Source organism: Candidozyma pseudohaemuli (genome assembly GCF_003013735.1).
Source record: "Candidozyma pseudohaemuli strain B12108 chromosome Unknown scaffold00007, whole genome shotgun sequence".
Taxonomy (NCBI): Eukaryota; Fungi; Ascomycota; class Pichiomycetes; order Serinales; family Metschnikowiaceae; genus Candidozyma; species Candidozyma pseudohaemuli.
The window spans coordinates 20126-38671 of NW_020194441.1; the positions used below are offsets into that span (position 1 = coordinate 20126).

General features: G+C 48.5%; 9 protein-coding genes across 9 annotated transcripts; 3 read left to right on the forward strand and 6 right to left on the reverse strand.

Moving 5' to 3' along the window:
* Positions 1–35: 35 nt before the first annotated feature.
* LKH1 (bifunctional aminopeptidase/epoxide hydrolase) lies at positions 36–1892 on the reverse strand (the record flags this gene model as incomplete). Its single annotated transcript, XM_024858350.1, has 1 exon — positions 36–1892. One exon carries the CDS (start codon positions 1890–1892, stop codon positions 36–38), a length of 1857 nt encoding a protein of 618 aa, XP_024713260.1.
* Positions 1893–3207: 1315 nt separating this feature from the next.
* C7M61_002995 (uncharacterized protein) lies at positions 3208–4773 on the forward strand (the record flags this gene model as incomplete). The annotated part of the gene is made up of 1 exon (XM_024858351.1): positions 3208–4773. The coding sequence occupies one exon, from the start codon at positions 3208–3210 to the stop codon at positions 4771–4773; it is 1566 nt and encodes a 521-aa protein (XP_024713261.1).
* A 44-nt stretch (positions 4774–4817) lies between these two features.
* C7M61_002996 (uncharacterized protein) lies at positions 4818–6100 on the reverse strand (the record flags this gene model as incomplete). The annotated part of the gene is made up of 2 exons (XM_024858352.1): positions 4818–4824; positions 4851–6100. The coding sequence occupies 2 exons, from the start codon at positions 6098–6100 to the stop codon at positions 4818–4820; spliced, it is 1257 nt and encodes a 418-aa protein (XP_024713262.1).
* A 1337-nt stretch (positions 6101–7437) lies between these two features.
* Positions 7438–9120, reverse strand: C7M61_002997 (uncharacterized protein; the record flags this gene model as incomplete). The annotated part of the gene is made up of 1 exon (XM_024858353.1): positions 7438–9120. The coding sequence occupies one exon, from the start codon at positions 9118–9120 to the stop codon at positions 7438–7440; it is 1683 nt and encodes a 560-aa protein (XP_024713263.1).
* A 561-nt stretch (positions 9121–9681) lies between these two features.
* On the reverse strand, positions 9682–10269 carry C7M61_002998 (uncharacterized protein; the record flags this gene model as incomplete). Its single annotated transcript, XM_024858354.1, has 1 exon — positions 9682–10269. One exon carries the CDS (start codon positions 10267–10269, stop codon positions 9682–9684), a length of 588 nt encoding a protein of 195 aa, XP_024713264.1.
* A 1034-nt stretch (positions 10270–11303) lies between these two features.
* Positions 11304–13370, forward strand: C7M61_002999 (uncharacterized protein; the record flags this gene model as incomplete). Its single annotated transcript, XM_024858355.1, has 1 exon — positions 11304–13370. The coding sequence occupies one exon, from the start codon at positions 11304–11306 to the stop codon at positions 13368–13370; it is 2067 nt and encodes a 688-aa protein (XP_024713265.1).
* A 66-nt stretch (positions 13371–13436) lies between these two features.
* Positions 13437–14144, reverse strand: C7M61_003000 (ubiquitin-specific protease; the record flags this gene model as incomplete). The annotated part of the gene is made up of 1 exon (XM_024858356.1): positions 13437–14144. One exon carries the CDS (start codon positions 14142–14144, stop codon positions 13437–13439), a length of 708 nt encoding a protein of 235 aa, XP_024713266.1.
* Positions 14145–14875: 731 nt separating this feature from the next.
* On the forward strand, positions 14876–16399 carry C7M61_003001 (uncharacterized protein; the record flags this gene model as incomplete). The annotated part of the gene is made up of 1 exon (XM_024858357.1): positions 14876–16399. The coding sequence occupies one exon, from the start codon at positions 14876–14878 to the stop codon at positions 16397–16399; it is 1524 nt and encodes a 507-aa protein (XP_024713267.1).
* Positions 16400–16448: 49 nt separating this feature from the next.
* On the reverse strand, positions 16449–17834 carry C7M61_003002 (putative protein kinase; the record flags this gene model as incomplete). The annotated part of the gene is made up of 1 exon (XM_024858358.1): positions 16449–17834. The coding sequence occupies one exon, from the start codon at positions 17832–17834 to the stop codon at positions 16449–16451; it is 1386 nt and encodes a 461-aa protein (XP_024713268.1).
* Between the last annotated feature and the right edge of the window lie 712 nt (positions 17835–18546).

Genomic DNA, 18546 nt, shown 5'->3' on the forward strand with positions numbered 1-18546 from the left:
ATGACAGGACACCCGTGCACCAAAATTTGCAGCCGTTACAAGTTGAGGTCCTTCTTCACCATGGCTCTGCAAATGGGGTGGTAACGAGACTCAAATTTTTTGAAATAGCTCACTGCAAGGTCGTAGTCGACGCTGGCCAAAAGCCTGTATCCAGGTCTAGCAAACTTCATTCTGCCAACCGTGCCGAGCCACTCACCAAGCTGGTCGTAGAATCTTCTGTTCTCTCCACCAACTTGCAAAGCGAACCAACGGAAAAGAACTTCAGCGTTGGACGATGTGGCATACGCGTGGTACACCTGGTCAAGAACATGCAAGGCGCCTCTGAAGTCCTTCCACTTGAAATTGTCAAGCTTGTTGAAGGAAGACATGGTTTCCAAGAAAACGACAGACTGGTTGGCGGTGAAGCCCTCGATGTCAGAAGGCTTGAAGAGCTTGGTCAAGTCGTCGTTGTTACGCGTGGCGTAGATCCAGCGGTCCGCCAAGTTGTAGACTTGGTCAACCAAGGTGGTGTCGAAATCAGGCTTCACAGGTGGCATGCCAGGCTTATAGAGCCACAGCTCCCAGTCGATCAGATCGAGCTTTTCCTTGTGGTCCTTGAAGAATGCATAAAGTGTATCCATGAACTGGTAGGTGTCGAGCGACGAGTACTTGAACTTGTTGAAGTAGTGAGGAATGAATGGGTCAAACACTTCTTTACCACCGACGGTGCGTTCAATGAGGAAAAGCAAGTTGGATCCCTTTTCGTATGGAACGGTGGAGAATGCATCGTCAGGGTCGCTGCGGTCCTTCAAGTCTTGCACCAACGTGGAGTATCTTTCTGCTGAGTCGCCCATGGCTTTGATGCTGTTTTCCAAATCGGACCATCCGATAATGGCCGAAAAGTGTCTCGTGGCCTCGCCGTGGATAGCTCCTTGAATACGTCTCTCCAAGTAGACGGTCCAGCCCTCGTTAAGCCAAAAGTGCTCCCACGAACAGTTGGTGACAAGGTTTCCAGACCACGAATGGGCAAGCTCGTGGGCCACAACGTCCACGTTCTCTCTGTCGCCACTGATCAACGTAGGGGTCACAAAAGTGGCATTGGGGTTCTCCATACCGCCGTAAGGAAAACTCAGCGGCAACACAAGCGCATCGTACTGGTCCCATTCGTATGGAAACACCAACTTCTCTGCAGCCTGCAAGAAGTTCTCCATGTCGTGCTCAAACTCGTGCTGGCACGCCTGGACCCTGCTGGGCTCACTGTAGACGTGGGAACGGGGGCCAATGGGCAATTTGGTGATGTCACCAGAGGCAATTGCAACCAAGTACGATGGAATGGGGATGGGCTGTTCGAACTTGTAGATGTTGCCGTCCACGGAGGCGGGTCTTCCGCTCATCAAAGCGGGGAGTTTCAGCTCCACGGAGAAGGAGTAGGACGATTTGACCGCAGGCGTATCGAAGAATGGGAAGAGACTTCTGGCGTGGATCGCCTGACACTGGGAGAAGAAGTATGGCTCTTTCTTGCCGTCGGTGGCGTCCTTCTCGAGGAACTGCAACGCCGTGCACTGGTCTGTCGTGTTCCACACGAGATCCACGTTGAATTTGGTGTTCTTGGGGATCTTGGCTTCGATCTTAAATTCCGAGCCCAAAATGCCTCTTTCGCCGAAACTGAAAGCAGCGTTCTTGCCGTCAACAGCGGCGCTCTTCACGTCCAAGTACGACGAGTCCAAAATCACACTTTCCACGTCTTCAAGCGTCTCCAACGCGATGTTGGCCTTTCCGTGGAGAATCTTCTTTTCCCAGTCGACCGTGAAATCCAACTTTGTGTGGTGAACTTTGAACTGAAAATAGTTCAGCAACGTGGAGGGGTCCCGCTCAGGCAGGGACTGCGGGCGGTGAGGGGCGATGACGTCCATTGTGGGAAATTGGAGATGGTGTTTCTGAAGAAGGTGTAATCTAAAGTATGGAATCTGCGCGCCATACAGTGGAGCGGCACTAGTTGATGATTCTGGGGGGGTTCACAAAAACGAAAAAGAAAAAAACGCCGTTGATTCGAGGGATTGTTTTTTTAGATAGCTTGAGCAAATAGCTTCGCTTGTTTCGGGCCAAAACGGAATCTGAAACGCAACGGTCAGAGACCATTTGCGCTGACGCTGTGCGCCAATATCGAGAATCCACATTGACGAGAAGCTCCGATAAAACGGGTGGTTTTTACGGCGATTTGCGCCGAAACGCCGAAATTAGTAGCGTTTGCGTTTTGACAGCGACGGGGCCTTTTTCGGAGACTTCATCAAACCATCTCCATCAAAAGACCATATCGCTTCTCGTCGTTTCTGTGGCGCCGCCAATATTGCAACATTGGCATTCCGTAGGGGCTAATTTCGGCACCTCACAAAGCCTATTGGAGCTCAGGGGCCTAGCGGCTGCTTTTACACATTTTGCAGCAGATAACGGTCGTAGCGGGTTTTGGGTGAATCTGGGAGATTTTTTATTTTTATAAGCCATTCCTTTTTGCTTTGTGTGATTGGCCAAATGGCGATGATGGGATCAATCGATAGAGTGTATTAATTGGCCGTCTAAACAGGTGCTCCAGCCGGATCTTGCAGCCATATCAACACTGACGTCATTACAAGGGTCCGCTCCATATCTGGTAAACCAGCCAATTCCATGCACCACATTGTCTGAGCTCTGAAAACCCTTCAATGAGAAAAATTCCAAAAAGCTTACCATTTTTTCAACTTTTGCTTTGCACTTCCTTGTTTTCCAAATCAGTTCCGTCTTGGCTCCGATAGCATTGTTGTCGATCCTCACTGACGTCAAGAAGCCGAGCCGACCAGACCAGAAAAAGTCCACACAAAAGGGATGTTTATACACAAAAGGGGGGCAAACTTTGATTCACAATAATGCAAGAATCGTGGATTTTGCAATTTTACAAAAAAACCAAATCTTCCATTGTTTGGGTGTATGCATCCACGTCGTGGTACCCTCACCAGGATCACCTGTTTGATATCACGCCCAACGTTCGAATTTTCAATAATGATAATCCACTCAACATTATTCGACCCTCCCAATTCGAATCCTCTCCCCAAATTCACTAAATCCTGTGGGAATGGTGGAATTTTGGGATTGTTTTGGTTGGGATCACGTGACTCGGGCCCGTACTCCACACAGCTTGAAACTCAACCACTCCACCACCTGGTTCTTCCCTTTTTCCACATCCACTCGCTGGCAATGCCGCCCGAAAACGTCCCGTACGGAAATAAGGGCCTTGCCAACTCCATGGAGCTGCCATTGCACAGGCTCGAACAGGAAATTGCCAAAGACCTCAGATCGGACAAACTGAACAAGAGACCGTCAGATACAGCCTCCATCTACTCCTTCGACTCCGTGTCCACTTCAGGCCGCTTGCTTGATCGTCTAGATTTGGACAGCGAAGACTACGATGAGGATTTCCTTCGAAGACGAGAATCCTACGCCCTGATCCAGTCTACTGGACGCCTATTGGACCGTTTGGGTCTTGATGATGATGGAGAGGAGGCCCTGCTGCCGCTGCTGCTTCAGCTGGGAGGTTTGCCCAATGTTGGTGGTGGCGATCCCCGCTTTAAACCGGTCCGGGCCTCGTCGGCGATCAGCTTGAACAGAATGAAAAGCGCAGCTCACAGACCACCCATGAGGACCTTGAGCTCCCAAAGCACGTCTTCAAGCAGCCGTGTGCCCGTGCAAAACGTCGGAACTGCGCCGTTCAGGCAGCCTTTCGAGAGGCCTGGTGCTTCTGTGGACTCGTTCCATGCCGATGTGAATTCTCCCAATAGTCTGTTCACTCGGCTCAATACGGCGCAAAGGTCACAATCGCTGGCCTCGGCTGACTCTGCTGGATCCTTAAAAATGCCCGGAAGCTTTGAGTCCGAGTCTGAGCGGAAGTCGCTCGATACTGACGGCTCTCTGGATACCATTTCACCTTCTCAACTGCCCAAAATACCCGTGCACGCTCCATTGAAGCCAGATTACGGCAAAAGGCTGGCCTCGGGCTCGTCACAGACGTCCACGTCTTCCGTGGAAGTGCCCATTTTCAACCCCAACGCAAAATTCAACCCCGCATACGAATCCATGGTCAAACAGGCGCTTCTGCTAAGAAACCACAACGACAGAGAAGCGCTGTACCAGCTACAAATCATCGGCAATGCGCCCAACAACTACCCAAAAGCAATGTATCTATACGCCATGGCCCTCCGGTTCGGCCTCGGTGTCAAAAAAAATGAAACTTCCTACATCAAGTGGCTATGTCGGTGCGTTCTCGTATCGCAGATTGTCGAAACCAACCCTGTGGACCCACCTTCGCTTAACAACTACGTCAAAAGGCTCCATGAGCTCCAACCACAGGACTTGGTCAGAATGGTGTGCAAACAGACATCAGCTGCTGTGGACCCATTCGACTTGTACGACGAATTCCTGGGAATGAGCTCCTCCGTCATTTCCAAAATCATCACCCTCAACAATAAAGATAACAATACGCTCGCTGCTGCCTACCATTTACTTGGCGAGGCTGTTCTTGTCGGTTCAGGCTTGCCAGCTAAGGACACCATATCCGCCATTCAACTTCTCAGCAAAGCTGCATCGTTGGGCTTTTCACACTCGATGGTGAAACTAGGCGAGATCTGGGGCACAAAATCAAAACATTATAAAAAAGATTTCCACAAATCCGCTGCCTGGCTACGTCTCGCAGAGCTTTTTGGCAAAAAGGATATTGGCAATAGCTGGATCTACAAGTCAAAGTACATGGCCAGACCCAAAAAATAGATTAGCTATATTTCTTTCCCGACTGGAAGGTGTACTTATTACCCTCATTCACTTCCGAACCGTATACCTCCATGAACTCCCGGAGACAGCAATATAGATATCCACAGGCATCCCGTAGGTCTGAGTAGCACCCTAGAGGAGCGTAGTACTTGTCCAGAGCTGGATGAAGCGGTAGATCGGTGTTGGCTTTTTGAACCGGCGTGGCTCTATTGTGCCAGCTTTTGGGGAAAACTGTGGATGGAGAAGGGCAAAGTGTGAAAAACGATTGTGCTTCAGCGAGTGTTTCTGAAATTGTTTGATGGTGGTCGATGATTTGAGCTTGAAGCTCGACGGTCTTGTTTCTGGAGTCCAGAGTCTCGGCAGCGTTCCGGAGACTCTTGGTTATACGCTTGATTGCAAGCGCTTTGAGGTTGGTGAGAACGCCCACAAGAAACGTCAAATACGCCTTTTTCTTGTCCTGGACGTTGTGTGTCTTGATGTACTTCTCGATACGAGAAACAAACGGCGGGATGCCGTCAACGTAGACGCCCCAGATGCGCTCGGCGCTGCTGCTTGTGGCCTTTTCCTCGTAGTCACTAGCAATCGCTAGGCAGAGCATCCAGTCGAACTGGATCACGACGGAGAAAAGCGGGTCTTTGGCCCTGACGCGGTCAGCATGGGCGCTGGCGGATTTGGCCTGTTTTTGCCAGAAAAGCACCGGCTCCTTCTTCTGGCCAGGGCTGCTGGGTTTCGAGCCAGCCTCTATGATGCCCAACCCCTTGAGCGGTTTAGGGTGAACGTTTCTGAGCGCCGCCAGCGGTAGCGACATTCTAACGAGGAAACGTGGCTTCTTCGGGTCGCTGAGTTTGTTGATGAAACGCACCCTGCCCCTGGGTGAAGCCTTCTTGGGCAGTTTCCCCTGAACCTCAGGCGTGTTTTCCGCCTTGGGCTCGAACATCGTCGGTAGCGTGGGCGAAAGAAGCAGAATGGGCAAGTTGTCGATATCCGAGCCATTGCTCAGTCTGGACGGCTCGTCGTCGTTATCAGACGGGTCGTTTTCGTCGTTTTCGTAGGACCCCATAAAGTCTGGTTTGGCGAATTGGGGTGGCAATGTCGGCGAGAGAAGTTGCGGTAGCTGTCCCAGCGTGACGTACAGCGATACCATATCGTCGACGTTCCACGGCAACGTCTTGGGAGCCAGAACGGGCGTGGTAGGTGCTGGCGAGTTGGAAGGTGCTGTAGACGGCGAAAAGGGCAGCAGAGACTTTGCCTTTTTCAGCGAAAGCGAACGGCGAAACCCTCGGGGTTTAGAAGGCCGCTCCTGCTCCAGAAATATGGCGGATTTCATCGGCGTTAGGGTGTTTCGTGATGTGGTTCTGGAAGAGTAGTAGGAGCAGATCAGATACCTCACCTGGTGCTCTGCATGTGGGGGAGTCTCAGACAGGAGGGTTCAGTGTGGACTTTCAGGGGAAGCAAATGGGAGGATGTTTTTGGAATTTGATTTTGAGAAATGGAAGAACTTATATAGAATTTGGGAAAGGGGCCGAAATTCCCAGAGGGGTGGCACTTTCGGAGTGCGTCTCGGGACCAATCCGGAAGCATCCAGGGTGCTAGCCGAGAGCGATTGAGGATAAAGGTGCGCCATTCGCTGGGTGGGATATTTTGGGTGGATTTGGATTTTTAATATTTTTGGATTCAATTGTTGTGGTTTTGCGTTTGTGGGGCATTTTGGGCAAGGGGACCGGGTGGTCCAGGAGGATGTTGGTGGATATTGTGGTCAATTGAGCAGAGGGTAAGATTCCATTTTTCAAGCACTGGTTTTGGGTGACCATTTGGGGGAATTGATTGGAATTGTGGTGTAGAATATGGATGTTCTGGAGACCGATATGGTTGGTTTTGTGGAATTTTTGGTGGCCAATCAACGTAAATGGTGAAAGCGATGAAAATATGAGTTTAGTTGCAAATTTCTGGTTGGAGTGGTGGCTGTTCTTGTTTTCTTGGGAATGGTTTGGTCCGCTCCTTCTTGTTGTGCAGCCCAAAAGGGCAATTCCAAGCGGGCAGTGCATGAAAACCTTCAAAAGTAATCTATCGAATTTAGCTTACCTCAAAGTTGTATGTTCCCCCAACCGTATTGGGGAACCACCTCGGGTGTTCGGTTGCAAAGGGTTCTGTTTACGTTTCATGTAGGGTGTGCATATAGCTCGCTGTTCCTCGTAAATATGCAGCCAGATTGTATCGATCCACCTTTGTGATCCGAAACTCAATAGTATTTTCTTCTACGGGACCGATTCAGCAAAGTCATGAACATTTGCATGAATGTGCTTAAGACAAAAATTTGGTTTTTGCTGATTCTGGCTAATGGTTGAGAAACTACTTTCGTCTAATCTCTCGGTATATGAATCCGCATGCGTGGTCCGGGGACCCTTAATACTATTAAGAAATTGCTCAAATGACATCTCTCTCTTGTTCATCATCTCCCTTGCTCAGCATTAAATTGCCTCTTTAAAGTCATTTTCTAAACGGAGGTTATACGGACTCTCGTTGTACGAACAATAAACCATGAGCATAGTACATGAGGAACATCCCAGACTGCCACCTCTAGTCCTTCTACAAAGCTTTTTTTTTTTTTTCTTTTTTTTATATATATATTTTCTTTATAGTTTCCTGAACTGAAGGTGGCACACCTCAGTACTTCCACTTAGCTCCCTTGGCTAGGGTGAAGTCTGGTTCATAAAACTCGTCCTCGTACTCAAACAAATCAAGCAACGAGGAACGTGCAGAGCTATCCAGCTCATGCATCGGCTCGTAAGCAGCGGGAACCGGAGGTGCTGGTTCGAAAACAAGTTCAAAGGGAACCTGCGTCTTCTTATTGCGGTTCTTTCCCTTTGAAGAACGTGCCTTCTTTTTGGACTGCTTGCTGGGCTGCACGAAGCAGGGCTTGGAGGATGAGGTGGACTCCAGGGGAAGCTTGGAGTTGGTCTCTTTCCTCTTCACATTATTGTCTGGAGCCTTAGGGTGTACCTCAGGTACTGGCTCGATAGACTTGATAATGTCTTGAAAGAAGCAGAAGTCCAGGGGAAGGAAGGACTCGCTGCTCTTTTCGTTGGTGATACTCTGCCAGTGGAAAAAGTCCCGTGGCAAGAATGAAGGAGTATCTTCATCGTTTGTGGCGTCCTTCCAAAAGAAAAAGTCATTTGGAAGGAAAACCTTGTTGTACTTGGGAGTGGAAGTCCAGAGCTGGAAGAAGTTGCAGAAGTCTTCGGGGAAGTAGACCTCCTGAGTCTTCACGGGCTGTGGCTCTGGTTGTGGTTCTGGCTGTGGTTGTGGTTCTGGTTCTCCTCTGGAGTACAACTCAAAGTGCTCTTCACGCAAGCAGAAATCGTAGTCAGACAACTGCCCCTCGAGCGACTCGAGCCCATCAACAATGTGCTGAAAGCTGAAAAAGTCGGTGACAAAAAGGTGTCCGTCATCAACGAGGATGACCCTCTTTGTCTTTGGGGTTCTCTTCTTCATTGCATTGAGAGGCACAAGCTCGTCAAGAACGAGACGGAATTCGAAAAAGTCTTCGATGGTGAAGGACTCTTCAGGCTTCTCGGACACAGCGTCCTGCCAGAAGTAGAAATCCTTGGGAAGGTAGGAAATTTCCTCTTCCTTGAGGGACTTTCTGAAGTGGAGAAAGTCGCCTGGGTAGTAGGTCTTTTCAGTCTGAGACAAAGACGACCAAGTCTTGAAAACGGGAAAGTCCAAGGGCAAAGGTGCGGCCTGGACATTGTTAGAAACCTCGAGCTTAGGGGAAATTGCTGGAGTTATGGTAACCTCGGCTTCTGGAGTTTCCTGAACTGGAACTGGGTTGATGACCTGTTCTGGAGTTTCCTGAATTGGGTTGACTGGTTCAGGCAAGTGCTGAACAGGAATGACCTCGGGCTCGGAAGTTTCCTGAACCTCTGGACACTCTTCCTTCTTTTGGGCCAAGTAGAGCTCAAGGTAAGAAGTCTGACCTGGGTTGAGAGGCACAAAGTCCTCAAAAATGAGCTGGAAAGTGAAGAAGTGGGAAGGGTAGTAGCAGTCGCCCTCGTTGGAGAGGAACTTCTTGGACTTCTTCGTTTCCTTGGTGGGCTCAACAGGCTTGGAAGCCTGAGCTGGGGTGGACTTGGAGACGTCTTCCTTAGAAGGCTCCTTCTTGTCCTCCTTGGGGTTCTTAGTAGAACGCTTTCTCTGAGAACGCTTTCTCTTCTTGTCCTTCAATTTTTTCTCCCTAATGTGGGCGTCACTTTCCTTGAGGCAGCCTCTGTCAGTGGACGACTTCTTAGGGAAACTCTTCTTCTTAGATGCTTTGGTGATAGTGCTGGCGGTAGAAACGGCGGGCATTTTTGATTGATAAGTGGTGGATAAGGAAAAAGAATTTAGGGAGAAAGGACGTTGATTTATAGTCCAAAGGGCCCTTCTACGAAATAATATTCTGCTGTCTGGATGGTCACAAATATGGGTTTGGTCATCTGTGGTAATTCGAGAGCGGAAGGTCGTAGCAAAATGGTCATCTCATGGGGTTCGAAAGCGGTAGTTACAGCTTCAGAGAGGGATTTGGTCTGGCTTTTGGGTGGGTTTTCGTCCATCTAGAGTAGGTCCAGTAGTCACTCATGCACTTCTGTCGAAGGAAAGTCCAATACTTGAAATCCCATAGTTAAGGCTAGATAATAAAGTCGGGCTCAAGATAATATTTTATAGCATTTTCTCTCGATTTGGGGGTTCAGGAGATTTCCGCCCGGATTGGGACAAATTGCATGTATTTTGTCTCACATTCTGCCCTAGGGTACGCTAGAGTTGGTGATATTATCGAGGTACATGAACTAACACAAAGTTAACTAAACCGCTTTAATGAATGAAACCCCAATGATACTACAAAAATTAATTAAAAGCTCCTGTCACACGTTATCTAAACAATTGAGCGGCCAACTTGGCTGCCTTGGCCTTGTTCTTCAAACGAAGAGAACGCCTTGGTGCATTTCTGAAACCTCTTCTCTTCATTTTCTCCTTATTCTGCTTTTTGTCCACAGCTTCGTCATGCAAAGATGGATAAAAACTGACTTGCTGGAGCAGCTTCTGTTTTGGAGAACCGTCTGGACTGGTTTCGTCGGTGGTGGGCAGCAGCTTTTGACTGCTTTCTTGACCATCCAGAACATCCTTTTGGTAATCCGAAGTCTCGAGAATGCTGATGCCATTGGACAACCTACTGGCTTTTCTATTTTCCACAAAAGCTCTCCACTTCATGTTGTTCTCGAGGTTCAGGAGGAGTTTATGCTGGTAGATAGTCTGAGCGATTACTCTGGAGTTCCAGTACTGATGCCCGTAATAGTGCTGGGTCACAAAAAAGCTAAACTCACCAGGGGCCCAGGATATTGGGATTTTTTGGAAATCAGCGGTAACGAGTTCACCAGTGCTGAGCCAAACAGACTGAAGTACATCTTGTTCAATATAGCAGCCCTCTAGGTGCCAGTAGAATGAATTTGGTGAGCTCATTGTATGATCGATATCAGAGGTCTTTAGGGAAGTCGTCGATAGAGTTAGGTTTTTGAGTTATTGGGAATGTGAAAGATAACTAAGCGAGAAGTGGGCTTGAGTCCTTTCACTGTTGCTAAGGAAGTAGTAGAGGTGGTAGAGGTACAAGACAGAGCGACGCTGAATATATACGCTTTTCACAAACACAAGGTGGTGGTGCACCCATTGAGTCTTGAGGACGTTGGGATTGGTGCCAGTAATTGAACATCTCTGTGTTGAAATATATCTTTAAGTGGGCAACTGGCGATTCTAGGGGTCTTCTGTGTCTCAAGGTCACCTTGATACTCTCAGGTGTAACTAATGGAGAACCACAGCAACACAAGATGATCATCCCACCACATTAGCTAACTTGGTCAGAAATGGTCAATTGAGCATTCATTGCGTCCTATGAAGCTTATAGTATATGGCAATACATACCCAATTGAGCCTGTAACACTAGACATACAAGCCAGTGCACAAGATCATGAACTACCCATCACACCAACAAAGCAAATTATACCATAAAAGTCTCTTCATTCTGTACTTCTAAGTCTTTTCCTGGTCAATTGGCCCCGTCACAGAAGTATGAGTATCACCCTTTCTCGTCAAGCCATTCTCAGCTTTACCTCTCAAACAAGGAAACTGCAACCCGCCCTTGGAAATTGCAACCCACTCCCAGCAAACCCTATATATCTACCTAAATCAAACCAAAACCTCTTTCAAGAAATAATTCACACCGCCCTTTGCACCACCTTGTCTACGTATTTTGCAGCCACCCCAGCACTGCACCTGAAGCTTCACTGTAGGGGATCATCGAGCACATACTCCTACTTTTTTCAAACCCACATCCCATGATCAAACAGGAACCCGGTGGGGTTCTGGTGAAACAAGAAGCTAAACCCGTACGTATAAAACAAGAATCGTCCTCCGGGCCGAATTCAAGGCCGTCGTCTGCCAAAGAAACAAAACCAAAAGTTGGTCCCAACAAGAAAGGCCCCAAACCTGCCAATAGTAAGATGGCGAAGCCTCCAGCTTCGAAAGCAAAGAAGAAAGCCCCAAACCCCAAGCCTGTGAAAAAGGGGCCTCCACAGAATGGGAAGCCCAACCCAGCTATACCGAAAAAGAACAATGCTCCGAAATCGGGGAACCCCAAGCAGAAGGAAAACGGTGTTTTCAAGCCAACCCCCAAACCCAAGAAGGTTCCAAAGGGCGTTCCAAAGGGCGTCAAGAAGAAGGCCCCAAAAAACGTGCCTCCTAAAAACGTACCTCCAAATTCAAAACCAAACAAGAAGCCCAAGGCGGCAAAGCCTCCAGGAATGCTACCGATCAAGCAGTACGTCAGCCATGTCAAGGTGGTGAAAAAGGTCAAGGGCAAAGGACTCGACCTCATGCCACACCACCTTTCTCAATTGGCCCAGGGCAAGGAGGTCCATATCAACGGTAAGATATACTACCCCCATGAAAAGTTCACCACGGGTGAACGAGTCACCCTCGAAAGCAACAGCCCCATTGTCACCGGATACTCGCTGAGTGAGGATGACGACGACGACGACGACGACATGGGCGATGCTGAGTCGATCATCGATGTTGACGCAAACTCTGATGCATACTCTGAAGACAGTGTTGAAGTTGTCGAAGACCCCAGTGACGAAAACAACGAAGAAGTGTCTATGACAGGCTCTGACCTAGAACCAGACGGTCAGGAAGATGACGCGGACGTTCAGGTAGATGACGCTATGGAGGACGTTAAGATTGTCAAGGATGATACTAACGAAGAGACCAGCGAGACGGCTGAAGGAGATACCGAGGTGTACGATTTCGAGATCGAGACCTCGGGTGTGCCTTTCACGGAGCCAGTTGCTGAGCCAGACCCCTCTCCCTCCAACTCGTCTCTGGAAGCACAGTCCCAAGCTCCAGCTCCACAAGAACTGAAAACTGAGTCAGACCCTAAACCAACTCAGTCAGACTCGAAACCTAAGCTTGTCAGCCCAGCTCCTGTCGTGGGCTCTAAAAGCGTAATCCCTCCACATATCGTCGATTTCGATATCTCAGATAGTGATATCGAGAGACCCTCGCTGCCACGAAATGCATCTCCTACACCAGAAAACGGCCTCAACAAACGAGTGGCAGGCCAATTCGACTCTTCTCAAAGAAAGCGCCAGCGTATGGAGAGATTTGCATCTGATAACGGATCCTATTCAAGCCCTCCTCCAGTTTCAGTATCTCTTCCAGCTGGAGCAGCCTTTGTTGGCACCTCCAAGGCGCTAGAGAAGTCTTTTCTCAGACTCACCTCTGAACCTAATCCTGCCAATGTCAGACCCCAAGTGGTGCTTCAAAGATGTTTGCCTTTTGTGTTGAACCGTTACTACTCAGAGAACCTACTGTACGTTTACATCAACGATCAGCTTAAGGCCATCCGTCAAGATTTGACCATCCAACACAAGAAAAACCAATTCACCATCCACGTTTATCAAGCGCATGCAAGAATAGCCATTGAAAACAACGATCTTGGTGAGTTCAACCAGTGCTTATCCCAGCTATTCACATTGTATGAGATGGATACAGCCAAGTACGAGAGACCAGAGTTCGTCGTGTACAAGATATTGTACATGATTATCACAGGTAACAACCCAGAGATCAATAAACTACGGCTTCGATTTCTTGGGACCGACCCTTCTACGCAATATAAATCCTACCATGCTAAGTGGATCAGGCCTGCATTGGATTTGTCTTCTGCCATTATAAGTGGAGACTACTTCAACATATTCAGAATCTATCGTCAATTTTCATACAAAGAAGTTCCGCTGGCTTTGTTGCTATTAAAGCGGAACATCATGCCCAAACAGAGGTTTATGGCCCTCGCGACTATAAGCAAAGCATTCAAAAAACTCTCGCTAGAATACTTGAGGGTGCAATTAGCATTGGATGTGGACGGCATCGACATTAACGAATTCCTCAAGGCACATAACTTGACTAGCTGTGTCAACGGAAATGACATTGATATTGCGCAAGCCAAGCCTCGTATATTAAGCATACTAGAGCAAGGCGAGTACAGAAGGATCGACATCAAGGGTCAGGTCTAAATTATTTTACCCGGCATTACATGATAAGTTTTTTGGGGCAATTGACTGGAAAGATGTCTGGTATGTTTACATGGAAGGAGCGAGAGCCAACAAAGCAAAGTTATTTCTGTGCTTTTCGTCGGTGTTTTCCATGTAAAATTTCACCTTTTGCTCCAATTTGGGGTCGACAATGATATGAGTCTCGCTGCTCTCTCCCAAATCCACGGGACCAGTTCTCCTACCGTCCAATTCATACAAGTGGTTGTCACTTCCTTTGACATAGGTTATGAAATGGTAATCAATGGACTCATCAGCAGGTGGAGCCTCGGTCTGGCCTTGAACTCCATAGTTCTCGTCGAGCTGGATGTTCTGCTCCAATGCCTCCACCAACTTGGTTTTCTCCTCATCCAGCAGATCGTACGAAATTTGCAGAAGCAACAATTTGTTCAAGACCAGATTTTCAATGATAAAGTCGTGGGGCAAGTTGGCAATGGCGTGGAGCAATGCATAGAACCCACACCCATTGCCAATCGTCTGCTTGAACCAGTAAACCAGGTCGGAGGTATTGCTGTGTTTGGCATCTTCCAGTTTACGATAATCCTCGTAATTCTTGGTTAACGGGAACAACATGATGACAGCCAAGGCAGGCTGGGGTAAGAGGGCAACCAAATCCGGTTCGGAGATAGAGTACACATCATGGAAGAAAAGAACGGGCGTAAGGCCGATCTTCTGTGCAAGGGAATTGAAGATGTCAGGATTGGATTCGAGAGGAATCACACGTTTCGAATCTGGCATGATGGTGATGGGTTAACTGAGGTGAACGACTTCTTGCCATTTGATCCGGAGTCTGGGCGGTCACATGACACGAGTCATGCGGCGGCTCTATTGCTGAACCCTGGCATTAGCCATTAAGCAGCACACTAGCGCAAACTTCCAGGTTAAAATTAGCTTGAAGTATTCTGGAGAGCTGTGGATTACGTACCCCACAGTTTGCAAGAAAATTTCACGGTTGGATGGCGTTCTTGTGAAGCCTCCTTCCGCTTTTCGTTGATACATCAACAAAATGGCGGGGGACAAGTGGAATTCTCCATTGACCACCAGGCTCAACTTTACAACGGCTGGGTCACTCACGATGACCATGTTGGACCAGGTAGCACCAGTCAGCGACTTGTTAGAGCCCGAATCATGGATTTATTGAAGTTTCCAAAAATGGACAATTTCACCCCGTGAGCTCATTTAAAAAGCTCCTAATGCATGATCCAGCATGCCCCACCCCACCATTCATCGCTCCACCTTCCTTAGCCGTCTCTTTCCTACTGTTTGCGTCAGCGACTTATCTAGAAAAGTGTATCTCGGACCTGCACGCGGCTCTGCTTGACATTCCCCGAGAGACACATTCTCAGCCTATCAGGTCGTCCGCAGTGCGTCTTAGTAATCTACATATAAAGAACCACACCCCACCACAGAAATACAAAAACCACCTTTCCAAGTCCCTACAACTATTTTCTCATATTTCGCTGGTTCGAATGCTTTGGGGCTCGTATTTATACGTGGCGGTGCCGCTGGTGCTAGCTTTCTTCCTAGCCGTCTGTGGCACCCTATTACTACTACCTACCGAGTTTGATATCCATCAAAATGTCATTGTTGTGTCCATATTGACACTTATCTTCCCAGCTTTGGCCTTTGTCGTCAAAGCCGCTATCATGCCTGGCACCACTTTGCCGCAGGGTCCTCCCAAAGGTGCCATCAGGCTATTTTGGTTACCACTCTTTGTGGAAGCCATCAAACTTTGCATATTATTTATTGCCAGCCGTATGGGCGGTCTGTCAACAGTACTACATCACGCTTTGAACGTCGCCCTGGTGCTTCTGTGCTTTGTGGTGGTGCTTTCGTTGTTTCACAATGCGCCACACCAGATGCTGTTGTATCGTAAATTCTACGGTTACTTGGCCATCTGGGACGACTGCCGCTTGGCTCCCCTTCCTCCTACGAAAATCAAGCACAGAGGTTCAATGGCATCGCTTGGGTCCAGCGGTTCAGAAGAACCACAAATCGAAACTGGACCCTCATTTAATCTAAATTCCTTCTCCAGCAAAAACAAGTCCCTTGTGCTGAGCAAGCTGATGCCCATCATGTCGGCGCTGCTGTCACACCTGAGTGTGATGGACCGCTTGTACTCTGTTCTGCCCAAGAACACCTTGCATTTGACATCTGACGAAGAATCTGTGGAGTACAGCGAGAACCCTTACGAAGGCCTCATTGGCCCGGCTGACCATCTGATGGACTCAGTTGATCCCGACAGCTCGTTTGAGTCTGCAGTGACTGATCCTGGTCCACAACGCTGCCCCATGTTGCGTACTTCGTCGTCCACAAGTCAACTCCCCACCTACCCTGTTCACGGCTCCAACTCTTCGGCTTCTCTGAAGTCCTCGAAGATGGGCTTTCTCAAATGGTTCCGCTGGTTGGTTCCAATTACGTTTTTTGAGAGACGCAAGTCCCAGGCCTTTTACCGCAGGCTCCAACGGGTGCAAATCAAGCAGAGGTTCTCCACGTTCAGCTTGAACAATAACGAGACTTCCTCTCTTCTTTCGGGCGAAAAGCTTCCACTTTACAACACTGTCGATTTGGAGGCCCAATCGTTCAAGCCCGCCTACTCTCGCCAGTACAACTGCCATGACTTCTTCGAGTTTGCCAAGTTTTCCAATGCAAACTACGATGAGTGGGTATCTGCGCAAAACCAGGTGGATCCCATTTTCAAGAAGTTTGGCGTAACTCTGGAGCAATTCAGCATCTTCTACTTCATTGCATACACGGCTGAGCTTATCTTGGCTCAGTTTGTGTCCACCATGACCCTTGCATTGCCATTCTACGCATCCCTTTCCACAGGGGCCTTGATTGCAGCATATGCTGGCATGTTTGTCAGCCACTTGTTTTGCACGAATTTCCTCAAGTATCAGAGTGAAATGTCTTACAAGTTCAACATCCCCATGGCCTTTGCTGTGAGAGCTGCAACTTTCGCTGGCCTTGTTGCGTTCTACCTATACACATGAATGGTGCCGCTGTATCTTAATTATAGCATCTAAAGAATAAATATATCTATCAATTTGCCCGTTCTCTCAATGCTGTCATCAAGTAGCTCTCGTTCGTGTACGTGAAGCCGTTGACGTGCAAAATGTCACCGGGACTTTTGCCTGTGAGAAACTGGCCCTTGGCGTCTTGTGGAGTGAATGACATACCGGTGAACTCCTCGTCGAAGTTTTCTGCCAAAATGGGGTCGGTGATGATGGGCATGATTGGTGGGAGTATTGGAGTTTCCTGTTCCTGAGGCTTCTCGATGTCACGCCAGTCCAAGTGCCTGAAGAACCTGTGACCTTTGAACTTCTCAAACTCGGCATCCACGTCAAGACGCTTTGCCGGATCAGGTTGTAAGAGCTTCCTGAGAAGGTCTTTGGCATCACTGGAGAGGTAAAAGGGAAACTTCAAGTACTTCTTCGAGTGCACCACCTTATCCATGATCTTCTCGTTCGTGTGGCCAGTGAATGGAGGTGAACCTGTAAGCATGTCAAAGGCAACACAGCCCAAGGACCACCAGTCCACAGAAAAATCGTATTCCTTGCCCAAAATGACCTCTGGCGCCATGTACTGGGCCGTTCCAATCATGGAGTGGCGCGTCTCGTCTCTGGAAGACACTTTTGAGAGACCAAAATCGGTAAGTACCAAGTTCCCGTCTGCGTTGAGCATGCAATTCTCGGGCTTCAAGTCACGGTAGATGACCTTGAGGGAATTGTGCAAATAACGCAAGGCCAAGGCGATCTGGCCGATGTAGTAGGAGGCGTCTTTCTCGCTCATGAACTTCTGCTGAGCCAAATGGTGGAAAAGCTCGCCGCCGTCTAGATACTCTAGAATCAAGTAGACCTTGTTGTGGTCCTGGAAAGCATAGTACAATTTCACAATATTAGGGTGGGCCACCTTTTCCAAAATGGACTTCTCGTTGAGCGTCCGCTGGTAGTTTGTCTGGTGCACCTCGTTGTCGTTGATAATGAGAGAAGCCTTGTGCAACTGTTTCTGAGCAAAAAGCTTCCCGGTGGCCAGTTCCCTGACCAAAAGCACTTTCCCGTAGGAGCCCTGGCCAAGCACGGTGATTGGTTCAAAGTCGCTGAGTTTCGGTCTGTACCCGGAAACATGGGACGTTTTCAAAGACGAAGAAACATAGGATTCGCCCAATTCCACCTCGTACGCTGAAGAAACGCTGCTTCTGCGCCGAACCTTCATGGGCACGCCGTGCTGTGGCAAATCAGGCACGGTATCGGAAGCATCCTCGGGAGAATCGACCACAACAGGGATGGGCTGGGCAGGAGGAGTTGATAAAGAAGGCTCACAAGGGTCTGGGTCTTCGGGTTCATCTAAAAGACGGTAGTTGAGCCGCAGCATGCCGTCCACCAAGGGCGTCACGTCGTACTCGTCCATGGAGAAAATGTCGGACATCTTGGGACTCAAAGGGCTGCTTGACTGCGCTGGGAAAACATGGGCAGTTGGTAGTTGAGATTGTTTCGCGTGTTTTGAGACCGGAGTGTGAGGCGGTTGTTCATGGAAGAATATGCAATATTTGTTATTTATTTTGTAATATGAGTTATTTGTAATGTGAGTTATTTTGTACTATGGGTTATTTTGTAATTTTTCATATTTTCATATCAGCTCGGTATGCTTTCGACATTACAACTCTAGTCTATGCTTGACAGTTGATGGCTGCGAAAGCGCAGGGTCCATAGCAGCAGCTGTAGTGATATCACCAACAACTCTGCTTTACTGTAAAATTCAAAACATCTTCCAGAAATCCCGATCTCTTGTTTGTTTTCAAAAACTCTGGACCCCGTTCGTTGTGGCATCACGCTGGTTATCTAGAATAGCCGCTTGAAAACGTGGGCTACAATGCCGGTCGCAGCTGTTTATTCGCTGCTCCATTATTGACGATCCTCTTCTTTGTGGGCCCATTGTGGGTGGTGAAGATTCTTCCAACGGCGCCTTGTTTCCGAATTCTTCTTAAACTTGCCCTAGTTCGTGTTTTGCGCTGCTACCGATGTTCCAGATAAGCGGCGGTAATGCCGGATTGGGCGGGTGTTCTAGAAACGTCGCTTTCGTTGCAGAAGACAAGACATTGATTGTAGTGGGCATTGTGGAGCGTTTTGTGGAGCTTTTG